Genomic DNA, 21111 nt, shown 5'->3' with positions numbered 1-21111 from the left:
ACAGTTTCTAAAATTGGTAAAAGAAAAGACAGCGCCTCATGGTGCAAGTAGGTTCCAAAAGTGATGAATCACACTGAAAATAGTAACAAAAGATGGTAGTATACTCACAAGAATATTGGCACCTTTGTTGAAAGAGGTGCAAACAAGCAGACTGACATTTAAATCAGCAGTCAGTACGCTGGAGCCAAAAAACGATTCAGCTTTCCTAGATGGGCCGCTGTGGACTCTCCTCTGTTAGACAGGGGCAAGATACTCAGGTGTTATGCTGTATGGATAAACAGCAAGCCTAAAAACGGTTCAGCTTTCCTGGATGGGCCACTGTGGACTCTCCTCTGTTAAACAGGGGCAAGATACTCAGGTGTTATGCTGTATAGATAAACAGCAGGCAATATTGTATTTGGCAGGCAAATATAAAAAGCAGTAATGCTGGGATACATAAAGTTAAAAACACTTTATTTTGCGAGCTTAGGACGCGTTTCTCGGCCGCAAGCTCCTGGCCGTTTCATCAGATAAAATGTATTACACATGTGGTAATTAGACATATTTAAAAAGCCTGCCAATATGTTTGATTGGTCCTGGTCTGACCAATCCCAGAGTAGTACAGTTTTTTTAAAAATAACAATGTTTCAACATATGATATATATTTGACAAAGCAAATAAATGACAATGCTAAATGTTATATTTGTGTGCGTGTAATAGAAATCCTATGTGCCTATACAGTAAAATAGTTGACTTGGTAGGTCCTGAAAACATTGTTAGCGTATTTGCAAATACATATGTGGAGATGTCTGAATGTGTAAGTTTCTGGTTAAAAGTTTCAAATAAAATCCTTTGTTCTGAAAAAAGAATCCTAAAGACTTGTCCGTGACCAATTTGTAAGAAGTAAAAAATCGATACAGTGTGAATTATAAACTAGAGTGATTTTCTGAATGTAAGATCGGAATGGAGCGCTAAAGAAAGAGAAGTGTTAACCTCTTAACTTCCGTGATTTTTTTAGAAAGTGACATTACGCAAAGAAGGGAGAGCTGTGCATATGTTAGCCAGCCGTCAGTCTTAGCAATGTTAAGCTTATCACATAGTGTGTTTATATCCTACGTTCCATATCTGAATACTTATGAGGATACTAAGATTGTTTGGAGACGATGAACTAAAGACAGATTTCTGTTCAGAGAATGTATCAGGGGACATGAAAAAGATGTTAGTTATATGGAGACGATTATTTGTATATAATGTTTAAAACCCGACAGCACGTGCTGTTATCTGTATATATTTTGTCTCATTTTGAATTCAATGCAGTAACTATGTTTAGTATTCCGTTTTTGTAAATATAGGAATAAATAAAAGGATATAATATCAGATATTATTATAATATATGCAGCTAGATGTGAGAGTGAGATAAATGTGATAAGGGATAAATTCATATGGGTGTTATAAAAAATAAAAGATAATGGAGAACATGATAATTTTGTTCTTCTATGGGAATCTACCAATAGAATATAAGACTAAAAGTGGGGTGATCTGCAGATATAAAAAATAATATTGCATGGATTTAGTTAAATGCTGCTAAATCTAAGTTGGAATTCAAACCTAATGGATGTAGGGTTTTCAATTTGTGGATCCAAAAAGTTTCACGGATCCTTAACTGAATTATTCTGTTATAATCTGTGGAAGGTGGGATATAATCTATGGGATAAAATTTAAAAATGTCGGAATTACCTTTGTGTTTATTTAAGCAATGCTCTGGAATACTATGTTTTACCTTCTTCTTGGTGCAATTTTTGCAGTTGCGCCAATGTTCCCCCCAGCGTACCTTGGCTTTTCTAGAGGTACGTCCTACGTACTGAATCCCACAACAGCACTCTAGGACGTACACCACATATACTGAATTACAATTCATAAATCTGCTGATGGTAAAAACTTCACCACTGACGAATGATTGAAAGGTCTTTTTCCCAGATATTATAACTTTGCACGTGCTGCACTTCTTTTGTCCACATTTGTAGACTCCTATTCTGTCCATAAAGGAGGGGATGGTTTTTTGTTTTGTAGTTAGTTGTGAGTTATGTGATATATGTTTCACATTTTTACTTGGTGCCAATTTGCTCCTGAGTGTTGGTGCTCTGGTGTATACTATCTTTGGATAGTCTCCCACGATGGTTTTTAAAAAAGGGTCTTTCCTAATGATATGCCAGTGTTTGTTAATGGCTCCCTGTATCTGTGTATGATTGCAATTATATTGGGTTATGAATAAAGGTTCTGAAGAATAATTATCCTCTTTGTTTTTCGTTGGTTTGTTTTTGTTCAATAGTTTATCTCTATCTAAATCTCTAACTCTGTTGAGACAGTTGTCCAATAAATCAGAGGGATAACCTTTCTCAACAAATCTATCATATATTATCTTACTCTGTATCTCAAAAAAATTGATGTCCGAGCAATTACGTTTTACCCTTTCAAATTGGCTATATGGAATGTTATGTAACCATTTTTTGTGATGATTGCTTGTGTAATCTAAATAGCTATTATTGTCTACTTTTTTGAAAAATGTTTTTGAGCTTAGGTTGCCCTCTATATCCCAGCCCAAAGTGAGGTCTAAGAAATCTATCGTTACAGAGTTGATATTAGCTGTGAAAGTCAGGCCCATGTCATTCTTGTTTAAAGATTCTATGAAAGTGTGTGCTGTTATTGGGTCACCCCTCCAAATAAAAATCAAATCATCAATGTAGCGGCCATAGAACACCAGATTCGCCCCGGCTGAGGAGTTGTAAATGTATGTTTCCTCAAAACAGCCCATAAACAGATTGGCGAAGCTAGGGGCGAATCTGGTGCCCATGGCCGTACCCTTGATCTGTAAATAATAAACGTCCTGATAAATGAAATAATTGTGTTTTAGAATGAACTCAATGCATTCCAAAATAAACTCTTTCTGTGTTTTGGGCATAAATAAATCACGGTTTAAAAAAACTGAAGTAGTTTGTAATCCCAAATTGTGTGCTATGTTTGAATATAATGCACTGACGTCACATGTAATCCATATGAGGTCTCCTGTATTTTTAAATTTTTGAATCTTTTTTAAAAGGTCTGTGCCATCTTTAATGTATGATTTTAAACCTAAAACGTATTTCTGTAAAAAAATATCAACATAATATGATAAATTGTAGGTAAGGTTGTCTATGCCCGCAATAATGGGGCGGCCTGGAGGGTTGGATAAACTTTTATGGATTTTTGGTAAGTGGTAATAGTGGGCTACACTTGGGTTACTGACTTTCAAAAATGTATATTCCTCTTTGTTAAGAATATTGTTTGTAACACCTTTATTGATTAGAGTTTGATATGATGTGAGAAATTGTGTAGTGGGATTGTGGGATAGTATTCTGTATCTTTCAGAATCCTGTCTGCTTCTAAGAGATATTCAGTCAGATTTTGAACAATGATGCCTCCCCCCTTATCGGCATCGCAAATGATTATGTCAGAATTGTTTGTTAGAGACTGTATGGCTGTTTTGTCACCCTGTCTTTTGAAAAAATTCTTTTTGGTGTTTTTCTTTTTGATTTTTTCGAAATCCTCAAGAACTAGGTTCTGGAAGACTTCTATGTAATGATTTTGACCGGGAGGAGAAAAGGATGATTTTGTTTTCACATTTGTATGTATAATGCCTTCATACAAATGTGATGTGAAATCCTCCACAGTACTATATATGGTAGGTATGTTATTTCCATAATCCATATTATCTGTGAGGATGCAAACTGTATTTTCTTCTTCTAAATTATTTTTTCTGATGTTTTTTTGTGCAAAATATTTTTGAAGTGCCAGCTTTCTGGTAAAGCGATTAAGATCTACAAAGAGATTAAAGTTGTTATGTGGGTTAGGTGGACAAAAGGAAAGACCCTGTTTCAAAACTCTCTTTTCATTTGTTGTTAGTTTGTGGGAAGATAAATTATAAATGCCCTTATCTAATTCTTTTGATTCTTTTTCTTTGGTGGTAAGACCTCTACCTCTGGACCCTCTTGGTCTGTATGGAAGGGTCTTTTTTTGGGGTTTTGTTCGTCTGGGGTTTTTTTTGGATGTTGGTGCTTTCCCTAAAAAAGGAGAAGGAGACGTAATAGTGGTGTTGGAATTATTTCTAATCTGTCTCTCTGGAAATACATTTTTATCTGATGTTGAAGCTAATGGAAAGAACCTATTATTGTGGTGGAAATTGTTGTATGAGGTTTTCCTGTGGTGATCTTGGTCTCTAGTTCTAGGTGGACTGTATGATCTGTAATCTGGACGATTATGTCTTTGTTCTTGGAATCTAGGATTGTTATTAATATTGCAATCTTGTTGGCTATGGTTGGGTCTATAATTTCTAGGTGTTTCCAAGTTTCTATTATGATTATCTCGTCTATAGTATTGATCATATTGGTTAGAATTCTCAGAGTATTGTTGTTTATCCCATGTGTCATTCCTATTTCTATTCTGTTCAAATCTGTTATGACGAAATTGATTATCCCATGGTTCTTGTCTGTTGTGTTGGTAATGCTGATAGTGAAATGGTTGTTCACGCTTATCTGGTCTATTTTGATAGTATCTATTTTCAGAATACTGGTGATTCGGGTAAGAATGTGTGTATTCTTGTCTCCTTGGTTGTCTATAATTTGGACGATATGTATACCTGTGTTTGTTGTCTGTATGACTGTTCCCTTGGTAAGTATGTTTGTAAGATATTACATAGTTATTCCCTTGGTTGTGATGATTACTTCTTATTTGTTGTATCTCCCTGTCCCCTGATACATTCTCAGACTTCTCCACATTTTCTTCTGGAGATAATTGAGTTGGTCTATTGTAAGTGTAAACTTGATTTTTGAGGTAATCCTCATTGTCTCTCTCTAGCTTCTTTTTTTTGGATAAAACTAGTTCTTCCTGAAATTTGTCAGTACGCTCGTACATTCTTTTTAAAAATCGTTCGTAGTCAGGATTATCCAAATATTTAGTTAGGTCACTTTGGATTTTCTCAATGTTATCACTACATTTGTCAGATAGAAAACGTCTGTGTTCTATCAGGATTTTCATTAGATCAAATGCACAATCATTTAAAATTTTATACCATTTTTCAAGGAGTTCAGTGTCCTCTTTGAAAGAACAGTGTTTAAGAACACGTAAGCCCCTGGGGATTTGTTTAATTTCTAAATATCTTTCTAAAGTCGTAAGGTCCCACCAATGGCGGTGTTCCTTGAGTATTTCATCTTCTAAGGCATGAAAGAGATCCTTCATGGATGAAATTGTATTAGAATCTGTTTCTATTTCAGTTATATTGGAATTTGATTGACCTAGTAGGTTAAAGGTAGATCTTTTTTTATTTCTTTCTTCTCTAGATTGCATTTTGGCGTGCTGGTTATTAAATGTTATGTAATCTTAATGTATACAAATATTTTGTTAGATCTATATATTAAGTTATGTTAATAACACCCAATATACTGATGTATGGAACTGATGCATTATTATATCCCTTGCATGTCCCTTTAAGTTGTGGATTTCAGTGCTACCTCATCTGTTAAATGATAGGACAATAACATGATGTGTACTCTGTTCTTAACCCTTTTCTGTTGGTGGTAATTACAAAGTAGTCTTAAATATTTAATCAAACTAAATTGAGATAACGGACTGTGTTGCTGCAACAGATAAGTTGTTCAAGAAGTTGCAATATTATGTGATTAAGCGTTTATGCATGCATATCTTTGTTTTGCTAAATTAAAATGTTCATTCTTATGGCAAATTTTGCTACTTTTAGATTTCTTTTGGTTTCTCATCGACATTACCTTTATCTTCCAGGGTTCCCTTACTTTGTAATTTTGAGCCTCTGCACCAGCATGTACGTGCTTTACACAACTTAGTGAAAGCAGCGCAAAGTTTTGATGAAATGTCACAGACCATTACAGATCTCTTAAATGAACAAAAGGTATGTTTGTATTTTTTTTTTCTCCAGAAACATGTGTCTTCATTGTATCTGTTGCAAAATATAATCTATGTACAGTATCTGCATTTCAAAATATAATAATGGTAATTAATAATTTTCTGATTTCTCGTTATACCTCTGTTCACTTACCTGAACCTTTAATTAATAAGCAACTTACCTACACATTTGAAACTTAATACTGCAGTATCGTTTTTTTTATTTTGGTCATATTAAGATCAGTACAACAGAGTCTGCACCAAAAATGTTTACTCTAAATTGGAAAACTACAATCTGTTTTATATTTGGGGAGCATTTATGAAACTACAAATCTCTCATATGAGCCTGCAACTGCAAAATATGAAACTGCTGTAAAAGTAGCTGATTGAAATAATCTCAGACTGATTAAACTACTTAAATTTGCATGATTTACATAGATCATGTAAGTTTAAGAGACTTTTAAATTTACTTCTATTTTCAAAGGTGGTTTGTTCTCTTGGTATCCCTTGGTTCCTGCACACATTTGTCTCTTGTGGTTGACTAACTAGATGTGTTCAGTTAGCTGCCAGTAGTAGCTGCTCGTTCAGCAAAGGATAACAAGCGAACAAAGCATGTTTGATAATATACCTAAATTGGAAAGTTGTTTAAAACGGTATGTTCTATCCAAACCATGAAGGAAATTTTTGGGATTTCCTGTCCCTTTAAGTTAATCGATAAATATGGGCAGCATATGCAGCCCACTCGCTGTAATGCCGGTAGACAGGTTCCCTGCCTGCAATCATTGTTCTTCCAGCTAAACCTGGCTCTGTGTAGAGGTGGATTTCTATAAACTATGATATAATAGTGTGGAAATTCACAGGTCTATTTCTTTCATAAAATAGAGTGCATTATACATCACATGTGGGAATATATTCCAGTCCACTAGCTGGAGACAAAATCACCCAACATACCAGAAGTTTTAATCCCCCCTCTCGCCTGAGTTTTTCAGCCTGCTTTTTTGCTTCTAAGATGGAGTGAGGTTGTGACGAACAGGGTTAACCAACTCTGCAACAGTCACCAGTTTGTCACAAAAAGGTTTAAACAACTCTTTCCATCTTAACTAGTTAGACATTAAAAATGCTAAAAGACAATTTGGCAAAAATCAACCTGAAAAACACTAGTCTCTAAATTCTGGCAAGAAGAATTTAGAGCAGTGTTTCTCAACCCCGGTCCTCAAGTACCCCAAACAGTCCAGGTTTTCATTATAGCTGAACTAGTGCACAGGTGAAATAATCAGGTGATGGCTGAGAGCAGGTTAGTAACCATGGTAACTGATCAGCTGAATACTTTACCTGTGCATTGGTTCAGCTATAATGAAAACCTAGCCTGTTGGAGGTACTTGGACCGCGGTTGAGAAACACTGGTTTAGAGCAGTGTTTCTCAACTCCAGTCCTCAGGACCCTATTAGGCCAGATATTCATTATATCTTAGCTAGAGCACCGTTAAAACAATCAGTTGGTCAGTAACCATGGTTACTAACCTGTTCTCACCCTTCATATGATTATTTCACCTGTCCTCTAGTTAAGATATAATGAAACTCTGGCCTGTTAAGGTTCCTGAGGACTGAATTTGAGAAACACTGGTTTAGAGGATAAATGTAGAGCACTCCTATATTAAACAATGTTTTTCAGCCCCAGGTTATGGGCCTTTTTCAAGTTTTGAAAAAGTAAAATCTCTAAAAAGGCCCCCAACCTTGGGCCAAAATGCATTAAAGGGATACTAAACCCAAATTTCTTCTTTCATTAATCAGATATAGCATGCAATTATAAGCAACTTTCTTTCTAACGACACAGTGAGTCCACAGATCATCATAATTACTGTTGGGAATATCACTCCTGGCCAGCAGGAGGAGGCAAAGAGCTCCACAGCAAAGCTGTTACCCACAACCCCCAGTCATTCTCTTTGCACGTGTTGCAAGGAGGTGGTAATGTTGGGTGTCTGAAAGAAGTTTCTTCTATCAAGAGTTTATTATTTTGAAGCAGGGCTGGTTTGCTCTGTCTTTTTGGGATACTCCTCTTGAAGAAATTCAGGATAGGATTAGGGCTTTGAAGTTCGCCAATTCCTTTATCTTGAGTGCTTCCTTACAGGTTATTAAGTTGGGAGCAAAGATTTCTGGCTTTGCTGTTCTGGCACGCAGAGCCTTGTGGTTGAAGTCTTAGTACTGTACTGATAGATGCTCTGGCAGTTCCTTGGATTTTCAGTCTGACATACGTGTTTCCTCCGTTTGCTCTCATTCCTCGGGTCATTGCTCGGATCAGACAGGAAAGGGCGTCAGTGATTCTCATTGCACCGGTGTGGCCTCGCAGAATCTGGTTTGCAGATCTGGTGGAGATGTCATCTCTTCCACCTTGGAGACTTCTGCTGAGGGAAGGACCTTCTACTTCAGGGGCCCTTCCTTCATCCAAATCTCGTTTCTCTGAAGCTGACTGCCTGGAGATTGAACGCTTGATATTATCTTCGGTGAGTCGGTGATTGAGACTTTGATTCAGGCTCGCAAGCCTGTAACTAGAAAAATGTATTATAAGATATGGCATAAATATCTCTATTGGCGTGAATCCAGAGGGAGTAGAGTTAGGATTCCTTGGATTTTATCTTTTCTCCAGGAGGGTCTGGAGAAGGGTTTAAATGCAAGTACCTTGAAGGGTCAAATTTCTGCTTTATCTATTTTGTTACATAAGTGTCTGGCGGATGTGCCAGATGTTAAGTCTTTTCTTTCATGTAATTGGCAAGAGTCCATGAGCTAGTGACGTATGGGGGATATACATTCCTACAAGGAGGGGTAAAGTTTTCCAAACCTCAAAATGCCTATAAATACACCCCTCAGCACACCCACAATTCAGTTTTACAAACTTTGCCTCTTATGGAGGTGGTAAAATAAGTTTTTGCTAAGATTTCTACGTTGATATGCGCTTCTCAGCATTTTGAAGCCTGATTCCTCTCAGAGTACAGCGAATGTCAGAGGGATGTGAAGGGAGTATCACCTATTGAATGCAATGGTTTTCCTCACGTGAGATCTATTTCATAGGTTCTCTGTTATCGTTCGTAGAGATTCATCTCCTACCTCCCTTTTCAGATCGACGATATACTCTCATATACCATTACCTCTACTGATAACTGTTTCACTACTGGTTTGGCTATCTGCTATATGTGGATGGGTGTCTTTCAGTAAGTATGTTTTTATTACTTAAGACACCTCAGCTATGGTTTGGCACTTTATGCATTAATATAAAGTTCTAAATATATGTATTGTACTTATATTTGCCATGAATCAGGTTCATGTATTTCCTTTTTTGCAGACTGTCAGTTTCATATTTGGGGAAAATAAACATATTAAGAAATATTTTTCTTACCTGGGGTTTAGCCTTTTTTTCAAATTGACTAAATTTTTCTTTGCAAATTACGGGCAGAATTAGGCCCGCAGGTGCGCCGAGTCATTTCCGGGTCGTAGTTGACGCAGAGTTCCTTACACAATGTTGCGTCGTTAGGGACGCAAGTGTGTCATTACGGACGTTGTTAGCGTCAACAAAAATTTCAGTTACGCTGTGCGTCATACTTGTCGCCAAATTTTTTCATTATTTTATCACCCCATTGCTATTTGCTTCTTGCCTTTTTCTATGTCAGAGGGCTATGCTATTTGCATTTTTTTCCCATTCCTGAAACTGTCATATAAGGAAATTGATAATTTCTTTCATGTAATTGGCAAGAGTCCATGAGCTAGTGACGTATGGGATATACATTCCTACCAGGAGGGGCAAAGTTTCCCAAACCTCAAAATGCCTATAAATACACCCCTCACCACACCCACAATTCAGTTTTACAAACTTTGCCTCCCATGGAGGTGGTGAAGTAAGTTTGTGCTAGATTTCTACGTTGATATGCGCTTTGCAGCAGGCTGAAGCCCGGTTTTCCTCTCAGAGTGCAGTGATTGTCAGAGGGATGTGAAGAGAGTATTGCCTATTTGAATACCATGGTCTTCCTCTAGGGGATCTATTTCATAGGTTCTCTGTTATCCTTTTCAGATCGACGATATACTCTTATATACCATTACCTCTACTGATTCTCGTTTTAGTACTGGTTTGGCTATCTGCTATATGTAGATGAGTGTCTTAGGGTAAGTAAGTCTTATTTCTATTTATGACACTCTAAGCCAGGGGTGTCCAAACTTTGCTCTCCAGAGGTTTTGGAACTACATTTCCCATGATGCTCAGCTAGATAAAATGCTGGCTGAGCATCATTGGAAATGTAGTTCCAAAACCTCTGGAGAGCAAAGTTTGGACACCCCTGCTCTAAGCTATGGTTGGGCACTTTATATGTAAAGTTCTAAATATATGTGTTAAACTTATGTTTGCCATGATTCAGGATAATCAGTATTCCTTCTTTCAGACTGTCAGTTTCCTTTTTTTGGGAAAATGCATATGAATTATATTTTTTTTTTCTTACCTTTAAAAATTTCAATTTTCAATTGACTTTTTTTCTAAATTGCGGGCTGTTAGGCTCGCGGGTGCAGAAAATGCTTCAATTTATTGCCTCATTCTTGGCGCGAGACTTTTTTGGCGCAAAAATTTTGTAATTTCCGGCGTCATAGTTGATGTAAGTTTTTCACATTATTTCAGTCTCACTTTTTAGTTGCTTCTGGTTTCTAGAGGCTTGTTTTGTTTTGCATTTTTTCCCATTCCTGAAACTGCCATTTAAGGAATTTGATAATTTTGCTTTATATGTTGTTTTTTCTATTACATATTGCAAGATGTCACTACCTGACCCTGGATCAGAATCTACTTCTGGAAAGACGCTGCCTGATGTTGGTTCTACCAAAGCTAAGTGCATTTGTTGTAAACTTTTGATAACTGTTCCTCCGGCTGTAGTTTGTGTTAGTTGTCATGATAAACTATCAAACGCAGATAATATTTTTATTAGTAATAATCCATTACCTGTTGTTGTTCCTTCAACATCTAATGTTCAGGATGTTCCTGTTAATGTAAAATAATTTGTTTCTAATTCTATTCGGAATGCTCTGTCTGTTATTCCTCCTTCTAGTAAACATAAGAGGTCTTTTAAAACTTCTCATATTTCAGATGAATTTTTAAATGACCGCCATCATTCTGACTTATCTATTTCTGATGAGAATATCTCTGGTTCAGAAGATTCTGCCTCAGATATTGACACTGATAAATCTTCATATTTGTTTAAGATGGAGTTTATTCGTTCTTTACTTAAAGAAGTGTTGATTGCATTAGATATGGAGAAGTCTAGTCCTCTTGATATTAAAACTAATAAGCGTTTAAATTCAGTTTTTAAACCTCATGTAGTTATTCCAGAAGCTTTTCCAGTTCCTGATGCTATTTCAGAAGTAATTTCTAGGGAATGGAATAGTCTGGGTACTTCATTTACTCCTTCTCCAAGGTTTAAGAAATTGTACCCTTTGCCATCTGATAGATTAGAGTTTTGGGAAAAAATCCCCAAAGTTGATGGGGCTATCTCTACTTTTGCTAAACGTACTACTATTCCTACGGCAGATAGTACTTCTTTTAAGGATCATTTAGATAGGAAGCTTGAATCCTTTCTAAGGATGGCTTATTTATGTTCAGGTAATCTTCTTAGACCTGCTATTTCTTTGGATGATGTTGCTGCAGCTTCCACTTTCTGGTTGGAGGCTTTAGCGCAATAAGTGTCAGACCATACTGCTTATAGCATTGTTAAACTTCTTCAACATGCTAATAACTTTATTTGTGATGCCATTTTCGATATCATTAGAATTGATGTCAGGTATATGTCTTTAGCTATTTTAGCTAGAAGAGCTTTATGGCTTAAGTCTTGGAATGCAGATATGACTTCTAAGTCAACGTTGCTTTCTTTTTCTTTCCAAGGTAATAAATTATTTGGTTCTCAGTTAGATTCAATAATTTCAACTGTTATTGGGGGGAAGGGAGCCTTTTTGCCTCAGGACAAAAAATCTAAAGGTAAATATAGGGCTGCTAATCGTTTTCGTTCCTTTCGTCATTGTTTCACAAGGGTACAGAATAGGTTTCAAGGTAAGACCGCCTGTGAGAAGATTTTTTTCTCTCACGCATTCTAGTAAAGGCTCAGGCGTTTCTGAAATGTGTTTCAGACCTACAGTTGGCTGGGTTAATTGTGCCAGTTCCAGTTCTGGAACAGGGTCTGGGGTTTTACTCAAATCTGTTCATTGTATCAAAGAAGTAGAACTCCTTCAGACCAGTTCTGGATCTAAAAATATTGAATCGTTATGTAAGGATACCAACATTCAAAATGGTGACTATAAGGACTATTCTGATTTTTGTTCAGCAAAGGCATTATATGTCTACAATAGACTTACAGGATGCATATCTTCATATTCCTATCCATCCAGATCACTATCAGTTTCTGAGATTCTCTTTTCTAGACAAGCATTACCAGTTTGTTGCTCTTCCGTTTGGCCGAGCAACAGCTCCAAGGATCTTTTCAAAGGTTCTCTGTGCCCTTCTCTCTGTAATCAGAGAACAGGGTATTGCGGCATTTCCTTATTTGGACGATATCTTGATACTTGCTTGGTCTTGGTCTTTACATTCTGCAGAATCTCATACAAATCATCTTGTGTCGTTTCTTAAAAGACATGGTTGGAGGATCAATTTACCAAAGAGTTCCTTGATTCCTCAAACAAGGGTAACCTTTTTGGGTTTCCAAATAGGTTCAGTGTCCATGACTTTGTCTCTAACAGAAAAGAGACGTCTGAAATTAGTTTCAGCTTGTCGAAACCTTCAGTCTCAATCATTCCCTTAGGTAGCTTTGTGCATGGAAATTCTAGGTCTCATGACTGCTGCATCGGACGCGATCCCTTTTGCTCGTTTTCACATGAGACCTCTCCAGCTTTGTATGCTGAACCAATGGTGCAGGGATTATACAAAGATATCACAATTAATATCCTTAAATCCCAATGTTTGATCTTCTCTGACTTGGTGGTTTTATTACCATCGTTTAATTCAAGGGGCCTCTCTTGTTCGTCCAACCTGGACTGTGATCTCAACAGATGCGAGTCTTTCGGGTTGGGGAGCTGTATGGGGATCTCTGACAGCGCAGGGGGTTTGGGAATCTCAGGAGGCGTAATTACCAATCAACATTTTGGAACGCCGTGCGATTTTCAGAGCTCTTCAGTTCTGGCCTCTTCTGAAGAGAGAATCGTTTGTTTTCAGACAGACAATGTCACAACCGTGGCATATGTCAATCATCAAGGGGGGACTCACAGTCCTCAGGCTATGAAAGAAGTATCTCGGATACTTGTATGGGCGGAATCCAGCTCCTGTCTAATTTCTGCGGTTCACATCCCAGGTATAGACAATTGGGAAGCGGATTATCTCAGTCGCCAGACGTTACATCCAGGCGAATGATCTCTTCACCCAGAGGTATTTCTTCAGATTGTTCAAATCTGGGGACTTCCAGAAATAGATCTGCTGGCCTCTCATCTAAACAAGAAACTTCCCAGGTATCTGTCCAAATCCAGGGATCCTCGGGCGGAACCTGCTTATATCTTTCCGCCTCTAGTTCTTCTTCCAAAAGTGATTTCCAAAATCCTAATGGAGCGTTCGTTTGTACTGCTGGTGGCTCCAGCATGGCCACACAGGTTTTGGTATGCGGATCTCGTTCGGATGGCCAGTTGCCAACCTTGGACACTTCCGTTAAGGCCAGACCTTCTTTCTCAAGGCCCATTTTTCCATCAGGATCTCAAATCATTAAATTTGAAGGTATGGAGATTGAACGCTTAATACTTAGTCATAGAGGTTTCTCTGATTCAGTGATTAATACTATGTTACAGGCTCGTAAATCTGTGTCTAGAAAGATCTATTACCGAGTTTGGAAGACTTACATCTCTTGGTGTTCTTCACATAAATTCTATTGGCATTCTTTTAGAATTCCTAGAATTTTACAGTTTCTTCTGGATGGTTTGGAACAAGGTTTGTCTGCAAGTTCCATGAAAGGACAGATCTCTGCTCTTTCTGTACTTTTTCACAGAAAGATTGCTAATCATCCTGATATTCATTGTTTTGTACAGGCTTTGGTTCGTATTAAGCCCGTCATTAAGTCAATTTCTCCTCCTTGGAGTCTTAATTTGGTTCTGAGGGCTTTACAGGCTCCTCCATTTGAACCTATGCATTCTCTGGATATTAAATTACTTTCTTGGAAAGTTTTATTCCTTTTGGCCATCTCTTCTGCTAGAAGAGTTTCTGAGTTATCTGCTCTTTCTTGTGAATCTCCTTTTCTGAATTTTCATCAGGATAAGGCGGTGTTGCGGACTTCATTTAATTTTTTTACCTAAAGTTGTGAATTCTAACAACATTAGTAGAGAAATTGTTGTCCCTTCTTTGTGTCCTAATCCTAAGAATTCTCTGGAGAGATCTTTACATTGTTTGGATGTAGTTAGAGCTTTGACATATTATGTTGAAGCTACTAAAGATTTCAGGAAGACTTCTAGTCTATTTGTTGTCTTTTCTGGTTCTAGGAAAGGTCAGAAGGCTTCTGACATTTCTTTGGCATCTTGGTTAAAGTCTTTGATTCATCATGCTTATGTGGAGTCGGGTAAATCCCTGCCTCAAAGGATTACGGCTCATTCTACTAGGTCAGTTTCTACTTCCTGGGCTTTTAAGAATGAAGCTTCTGTTGATCAGATTTGCAAAGCAGCAGCTTGGTCTTCTTTGCATACTTTTACTAAATTCTACCATTTTTATGTTTTTTCTTCTTCTGAAGCAGTTTTTGGTAGAAAAGTACTTCAGGCAGCTGTTTCAGTTTGATTCTTCTGCTTATAATTTCATTTTTTTTCATTTTAAGATTAAAACTTTTTGATTTGGGTTATGGATTATTTTTTCAGCGGAATTGGCTGTCTTTATTTAATCCCCCCCCCCTCTAGTGACTCTTGCGTGGAAGTTCCACATCTTGGGTATCTGCTATCCCATACGTCACTAGCTCATGGACTCTTGCCAATTACATGAAAGTAAACATAATTTATGTAAGATCTTACCTGATAAATTCATTTCTTTCATATTGGCAAGAGTCCATGAGGCCCACCCTTTTTGTGGTGGTTATGATTTTTTTTGTATAAAGCACAATTATTCCAATTCCTTGTTTGATGCTTTCTCTCCTTTCTTATCACCCCACTTCTTGGCTATTCGTTAAACTGAATTGTGGATGTGGTGAGGGCTGTATTTATAGGCATTTTGAGGTTTGGGAAACTTTGCCCCTCCTGGTAGGAATGTATATCCCATACGTCACTAGCTCATGGACTCTTGCCAATATGAAAGAAATTCATTTATCAGGTAAGATCTTACATAAATTATGTTTTTGCTTTATATGTTGTGTTTTATTTTACATTTTGCAAGATGTCACAATCTGATCCTGTCTCAGAAGTATCTGTTGGAACTTTGCTGCCTGATATCGGTTCTACCAATGCTAAGTGCATTTTATTTCCGCTTGTCATTTGTAAATAGTTGTCATGATAAACTTTTACATGCAGATAATGTGTACATCAGTAATAGTACATTGCCTGTTACTGTTCCTTCAACTTTTAATGTACATGTTATACCTATGAATTTTAATAATTTGTTACTGATTCTATTCAGAAGGCTTTGGGGCATATGTATCAAGCTGCTGCTCCATAACCTGTCCGCCTGCTCTGAGCAGGCGGAGAGACATTGCCGGAAATCAACCTGATCGAGTACGATCAGGTTGATTGACACTCCCCTGCTGGCGGACTATTGGCCGCGAGTCTGCAGGGGGCGGTGTTGCACCAGCAGCTCTTGTGAGCTGCTGGTGCAATGCTGAATACAGCGAGCGTATTGCTCGCCGTATTCAGCGAGGTCTGTCGAACCAGGTCCGACAGACCTTGATAACTAGAGGCCTTTGTCTGCTATTCCGCCTTCTAATTAATATTAAAGGTCTTTTAAAACTTCTCATAAGGTTGATGAAATTTCAAATAACCGACAACATAATGAATTATCCTCCTCTGATGAGGATCTATCTGATTCAGAAGATCCTTCCTCAGATATTGACACTAACAAATCTACTTATTTATTTAAAATGAAGTATTTTCATTCTTTGTTTAAAGAAGTGTTAATTACTTTGGATATTAAGGAAACTAGTCCTCTTGATATTAGAACTAGTAAATTATGTTTTTTAAAACCTCCTGTGGTTACTCCAGAGGTTTTTTTCCTGTTCCTGATGCTATTTCTGATATGATTTCTAAGGAATCGAATAAGCCGGGTACTTCTTTTATTCCTTCTTCAAGGTTTAAAAAATTGTATCCTTTACCAGCAATTTTTATAGAGTTTTGGGAAAAGATCCCCAAAGTTGATGGGGCTATTTTTACTCTTGCTGTATGTACCTCTATTCCTATGGAAGATAGTACTTAAGTTCCTTTTAGATAGGAAACTTGAATCTTATCTAAGGAAAGCTTATTTATATCCAGGTCATCTTCTCAGGCCTGCAATTTCTTTGGCGGATGTTGCAGCGGCATCAGCATTTTTGTTGGAGAATTTAGCGCAACAAGAATTGGATTCTGATTTATCTAGCATTGTTCGCTTACTGCAACATGCTAATCATTTCTGTTGCCATTTTTTGATATAATCAAGATTGATGTTAGACCTATGTCTTTAGCTATTTTTAGCTAGAAGAGCCTTGTGGCTTAAATCGTGGAATGCCAATATGACTTCTAAGTCTAGATTACTATCTCTTCTTTCCAAGGTAATAAGAGACCTAAGGGTAAATCTAAAGCTTCTAACAGTTTTCGTTCTTTTTGTCAAATAAGGAACAAAAACCTAATCCTTCCCTCAAGGAATCTGTTTCCAATTGGAAATTTTCATCAAATTGGAATAAATCCAAGCCATTTAAGAAACCTAAGCCAGCCCCTAAGTCCGCATGAAGGTGCGGCTCTCATTCCAGTTCAGCTGTTAAGGGGCAGATTAATGTTTTTTTCAAGGATGTTTGGATAAATTCTGTCCAAAATCAATGGTTTCAGAGTATTGTCTCTCAGGGGTATCGAATAGGATTCTGAGTAAGACCTCCTGTGAGAAGATTTGTTTCTCTCATGCATCCCAGCAAATCCAGTAAATGCCCAGGGTTTCCTGAAGTGTGTTTCAGACCTAGAGTTTCAGGGGTAATCATGCCAGTTCTTTTTCAGGAACAGGGTCTGGGGTTTTATTCAAATCTATTCATTGTCCCAAAGAAGGAAAATAAATTCAGACCAATTCTGGATCTGAAATGTTTGAATCGTTATGTAAGAGTACCAACTTTGGTCAACAATGGTGACTTTAAGGACTATTCTGCTTTTTGTTCAGCAAGGACATTTTATGTCTACAATAGACTTGCAGGATGTATACCTTAATATTCCGATTCATTCAGATCATTTTCAGTTCCTGAGATTCTCTTTTCTAGACCAGCATTAACAATTTGTTGCTCTTCCATTTGGCCTAGCAACCGCTCAAAGAATCTTTTCAAAGGTTCTAGGTGTCCTACTCTCTGTAATCTTAGAGCGGGGTATTGCGGTGTTTCCTTATTTGGACGATATTTTGGTACTCGCTCAGTCTTAACGTTCAGAATCTCAAACAAATCAACTAGTGTTGTTTCTTCTCAAACATAGTTGGAGGATCAATTTACCAAAGAGTTTCTTGATTCCTCAGACAAGGGTCACCTTTTTTTGGCTTCCAGATAGATTCAGTGTCCATGACTCTGTCTCTAACAGACAAGAGATGTTTAAATTGGTTGCAGCCTGTCGGAACCTTCAGTCTCAGTCATTCCATTCAGTTGCTATGGACATGGAAGTTTTAGGTCTCATGACTGCAGCATTGGACACGATTCCCTTTGCTCGTTTTCACATGAGACCTCCTCAGCTTTGTATGCTAAACCAATGGTGCAGGGATTATACAAAGATATCACAATTAATATCCTTAAATCCCAATGTTCAATACTCTCTGACTTGGTGGTTAAATCACCAGTGTTTAGTTCAAGGGGCTTCTTTTGTTTGTCCAACCTAGACTGTGATCACAACAGATGCATGTTTTCAGGTTGGGGAGCTGTTTGGGGATCTCTGACAGCACAAGGGGTTTGGAAATCTCAAGAGGCGAGATTACCAATCAATATTTTAGAACTCCGTGCAGTTTTCAGAGTTCTTCAGTTCTGGCCTCTGTTGAAGAGAGAACTGTTCATTTGTTTTCAGACAGACAATATCACAACAGTGGCATATGTAAATCATCAGGGTGGTACTCTCAGTCCCCAAGCTATGAAAGAAGTATCTCGGATACTTGCTTGGGCGGAATCCAGCTCCTGTCTAATTTCTGTGGTTCATTTCCCAGGTGTAGACAATTTTGAGACGGATTATCTCAGCCGTCAGACTTTACATCCGGGGGAGTGGTCTCTCCATCCAGATGTGTTTTCTCAGCTTGTTCAGATGTGGGGTCTTCCAGAGATAGATCTGATTGCCTCTCATGTAAACAAGAGACTTCTCAGATACCTGTCCAGGTCCAGGGATTTTCAGGCGGATGCAGTGGATGCATTTACACTCCCTTGGTGTTATCAACCTACTTATATTTTCCCGCCTCTAGTTCTTCTTCCAAGAGTGATCTTCAAAATCATCATGGAACAATTATTTGTGTTGCTGGTGGCTCCAGCATGGCTTCACAGGTTTTGGTATGCGGATCTTGTTTGGATGTCCAGTTGCCAACCTTGGCCACTTCCATTAAGGCCGGCCTTAATGTCTCAAAGTCTGTTTTTTCCATCAGGATCTCAAATCATTATCTTTGAAGGTATGGAAATTGAACGCTTTGTACTAAGTCATAGAGGTTTCTCTGACTCAGTGATTATTACTATGTTACAAGATTGTAAATCTGTCTCTAGGAAGATTTATTATCAAGTTTGGAAGACTTACATTTCATGGTGCTCTTCTCATAAATTTTCTTGGCATTCTTTTAGAATTCCTAGAATTTTACAGTTTCTTCAGGATGGTTTGGATAAGATTTTGTCTGCAAGTTCCTCGAAGGGACAAATCTCGGTTTTGTTTCACAGAAAGATTGCTAAACTTCCTGATATTCATTGTTTTGTACAGGCTTTGGTTCATATCAAGCCTGTCATTAAATCAATCTCTCCTCCTTGGAGTTTTAATTTGGTTTTGAAGGCTTTTCAGGCTCTTCCGTTTGAGCCTATGTAGGACATTAAACTACTTTCTTGGAAAGGGTTGTTCCTTTTGGCCATCTCTTCTACTAGAAGAGTTTCAGAATTATCTGCTCTTTCTTATGAATCTCCTTTTCTGATATTTCATCAGGATAAGGTGGTTTTGCAGTCTTCTTTTACATTTTTGTCCTAAGGTTGTGAATTCTAACAACATTAGTAGATAAATTGTTGTCCCTTCTTTGTGTCCTAATCCTAAGAATTCTTTGGAAAGATCCTTACATTCTTTGGATGTGGTCAGAGCTTTGAAATATTATATTGAAACTACTAAGATTTCAGGAAGACTTCTAGTCTATTTGTTATATTTTCTGGTTCTAGGAAAGGTCAGAAGGCTTCTGCCATTTCCTTAGCTTTTTGGTTAAGCTTTTTGATTCACCAAGCTTATTTGGAGTCGGGTCAAGCCCCGCCTCAGAGAATTGTTACTCATTCTACTAGATCAGTCTCCACTTTGTGGGCTTTTTGATGCATTTGCTTCTTCAGAGGCAGTTTTTGGTAGAAAAAATTCTTCAGGCAGCTGTTTCAGTTTGATTTTTCTGCTGATGTTTTTAAGTTTTTCTTTTCATTATAAGAATAAACTTATATTTTGGGTTGTGGATTATTTTTTCAGCGGAAAATGGCTGTTTTTATTTTTATCCGCCCCCCCCCCCCCTCTCTAGTGACTCTTGCGTGGAGTTCTTCATGCAGCTGTTTCAGTTTGATTCTCCTGCTTATAATTTCAGTTTTTTTCTTTTTCATTATAAGATTAAAATGTATGATTTGGGTTGTGGATTAATTTTTTTTCAGCCCTCCCTCTCTAGTGACTCTTGCGTGGAGTTCCACATCATTGGTATTTGCTATCCCATACGTCACTAGCTCATGGACTCTTGCCAACTACATGAAAAAAAAAACATAATTTATGTAAGAATTTACAGGATAAATTCATTTCTTTCAGTTTGCAGGGTGATCTGCAATAAGGTATATTCAGTCATTTATTTCTAGACAAGACTGAGATAATGCTAGAAGAGACTGACAATATCCCCATGAGGGGAGGGTAAGCTATGTTCACAGACTTAGTAAGGAATTGAATGCTTACATAATAGGGCTAATTATGCTGGTTGACACTTATTCAGGGCAATCAATTGTTTGGCTAAGGAAAAATCGTTTTGCAAGACACTTTGAAAGCCCTTTTGTTTTTTTTTGGGGGGGTTATTACCACATGGCTGTTTTTTAGTCACTTAGGAGTGATTTACTAGACCTCACAGCTCCGGAGTAGAGTGGGAAGGGCCTAATTGCCTCAGATGCACAGTTAGAATTGCAGAGAAGTTCATGCTGTTTCACATGGAGGGTCCTGCTGATGTTTGAGGGCCTAAAAGAAGCTATATTCCCCCAAATCTGATCCCTAAGGGAAGGTAGGGCCACAGCAAGGCTGTGGCAAGGTGCTGTAGTGATTTAACCAGGTGTTGGCTTTAGGCTGCTCCGGTTTGGGCATTAAGGGGTTAATCGTTTTGAAACTTGGGGTGCAATCTTATTAAGGCTTTAGCTACATACTGTGAAAATTTCAGAAAGATTGCTGCATTTTTCACCGTTTTGTAAAATTGTGTGCTCTTTTGATCTCTTAAAGGCACAGTAACATTTTTTTCAAATTGTGTTTTTTATTTGAATAAAGTGATTCCAAGCCTGTTTGTGTACTCTACTAGTCTGTTAAACATGTCTGACACTAAGGAAAATCCTTGTTCAATGTGTTAAGAAGCCATGGTGGAACCCCCTCTCAGAATGTGTCCCACTTTTACTGATATGTCTATACACTTTAAAGATCATATTGTTGCACTTAAGAATGTGGCCCAAGATGATTCTCAGACTGAAGGTAACGAGGGTAGCCCGTCTGCCTCTCCCCAAGTGTCACAACCAGTTACGCCCGCGCAAGCGACGCCTAGTACCTCTAGTGCGTCTAACCCTTTTACATT

The 21111-nt window shown here is 37.8% G+C and overlaps 1 protein-coding gene across 1 annotated transcript in view; it reads left to right on the top strand.

The window, feature by feature from the left end:
* The window catches only part of RB1CC1 (RB1 inducible coiled-coil 1), a gene marked incomplete in the record, with an annotated part of 595085 nt that overhangs the window by 319310 nt on the left and 254664 nt on the right, over window positions 1-21111 (top strand). The window contains 1 exon segment of the mRNA XM_053715035.1: window positions 5809-5935. Coding sequence (XP_053571010.1) covers window positions 5809-5935 — 127 coding nt within the window.

The sequence above is a fragment of the Bombina bombina genome, chromosome 5 (genome assembly GCF_027579735.1).
Source record: "Bombina bombina isolate aBomBom1 chromosome 5, aBomBom1.pri, whole genome shotgun sequence".
NCBI lineage: Eukaryota > Metazoa > Chordata > Amphibia > Anura > Bombinatoridae > Bombina > Bombina bombina.
Note: the sequence above shows the minus strand (reverse complement) of the source record. Positions and strands in the feature narration are given on the sequence as shown.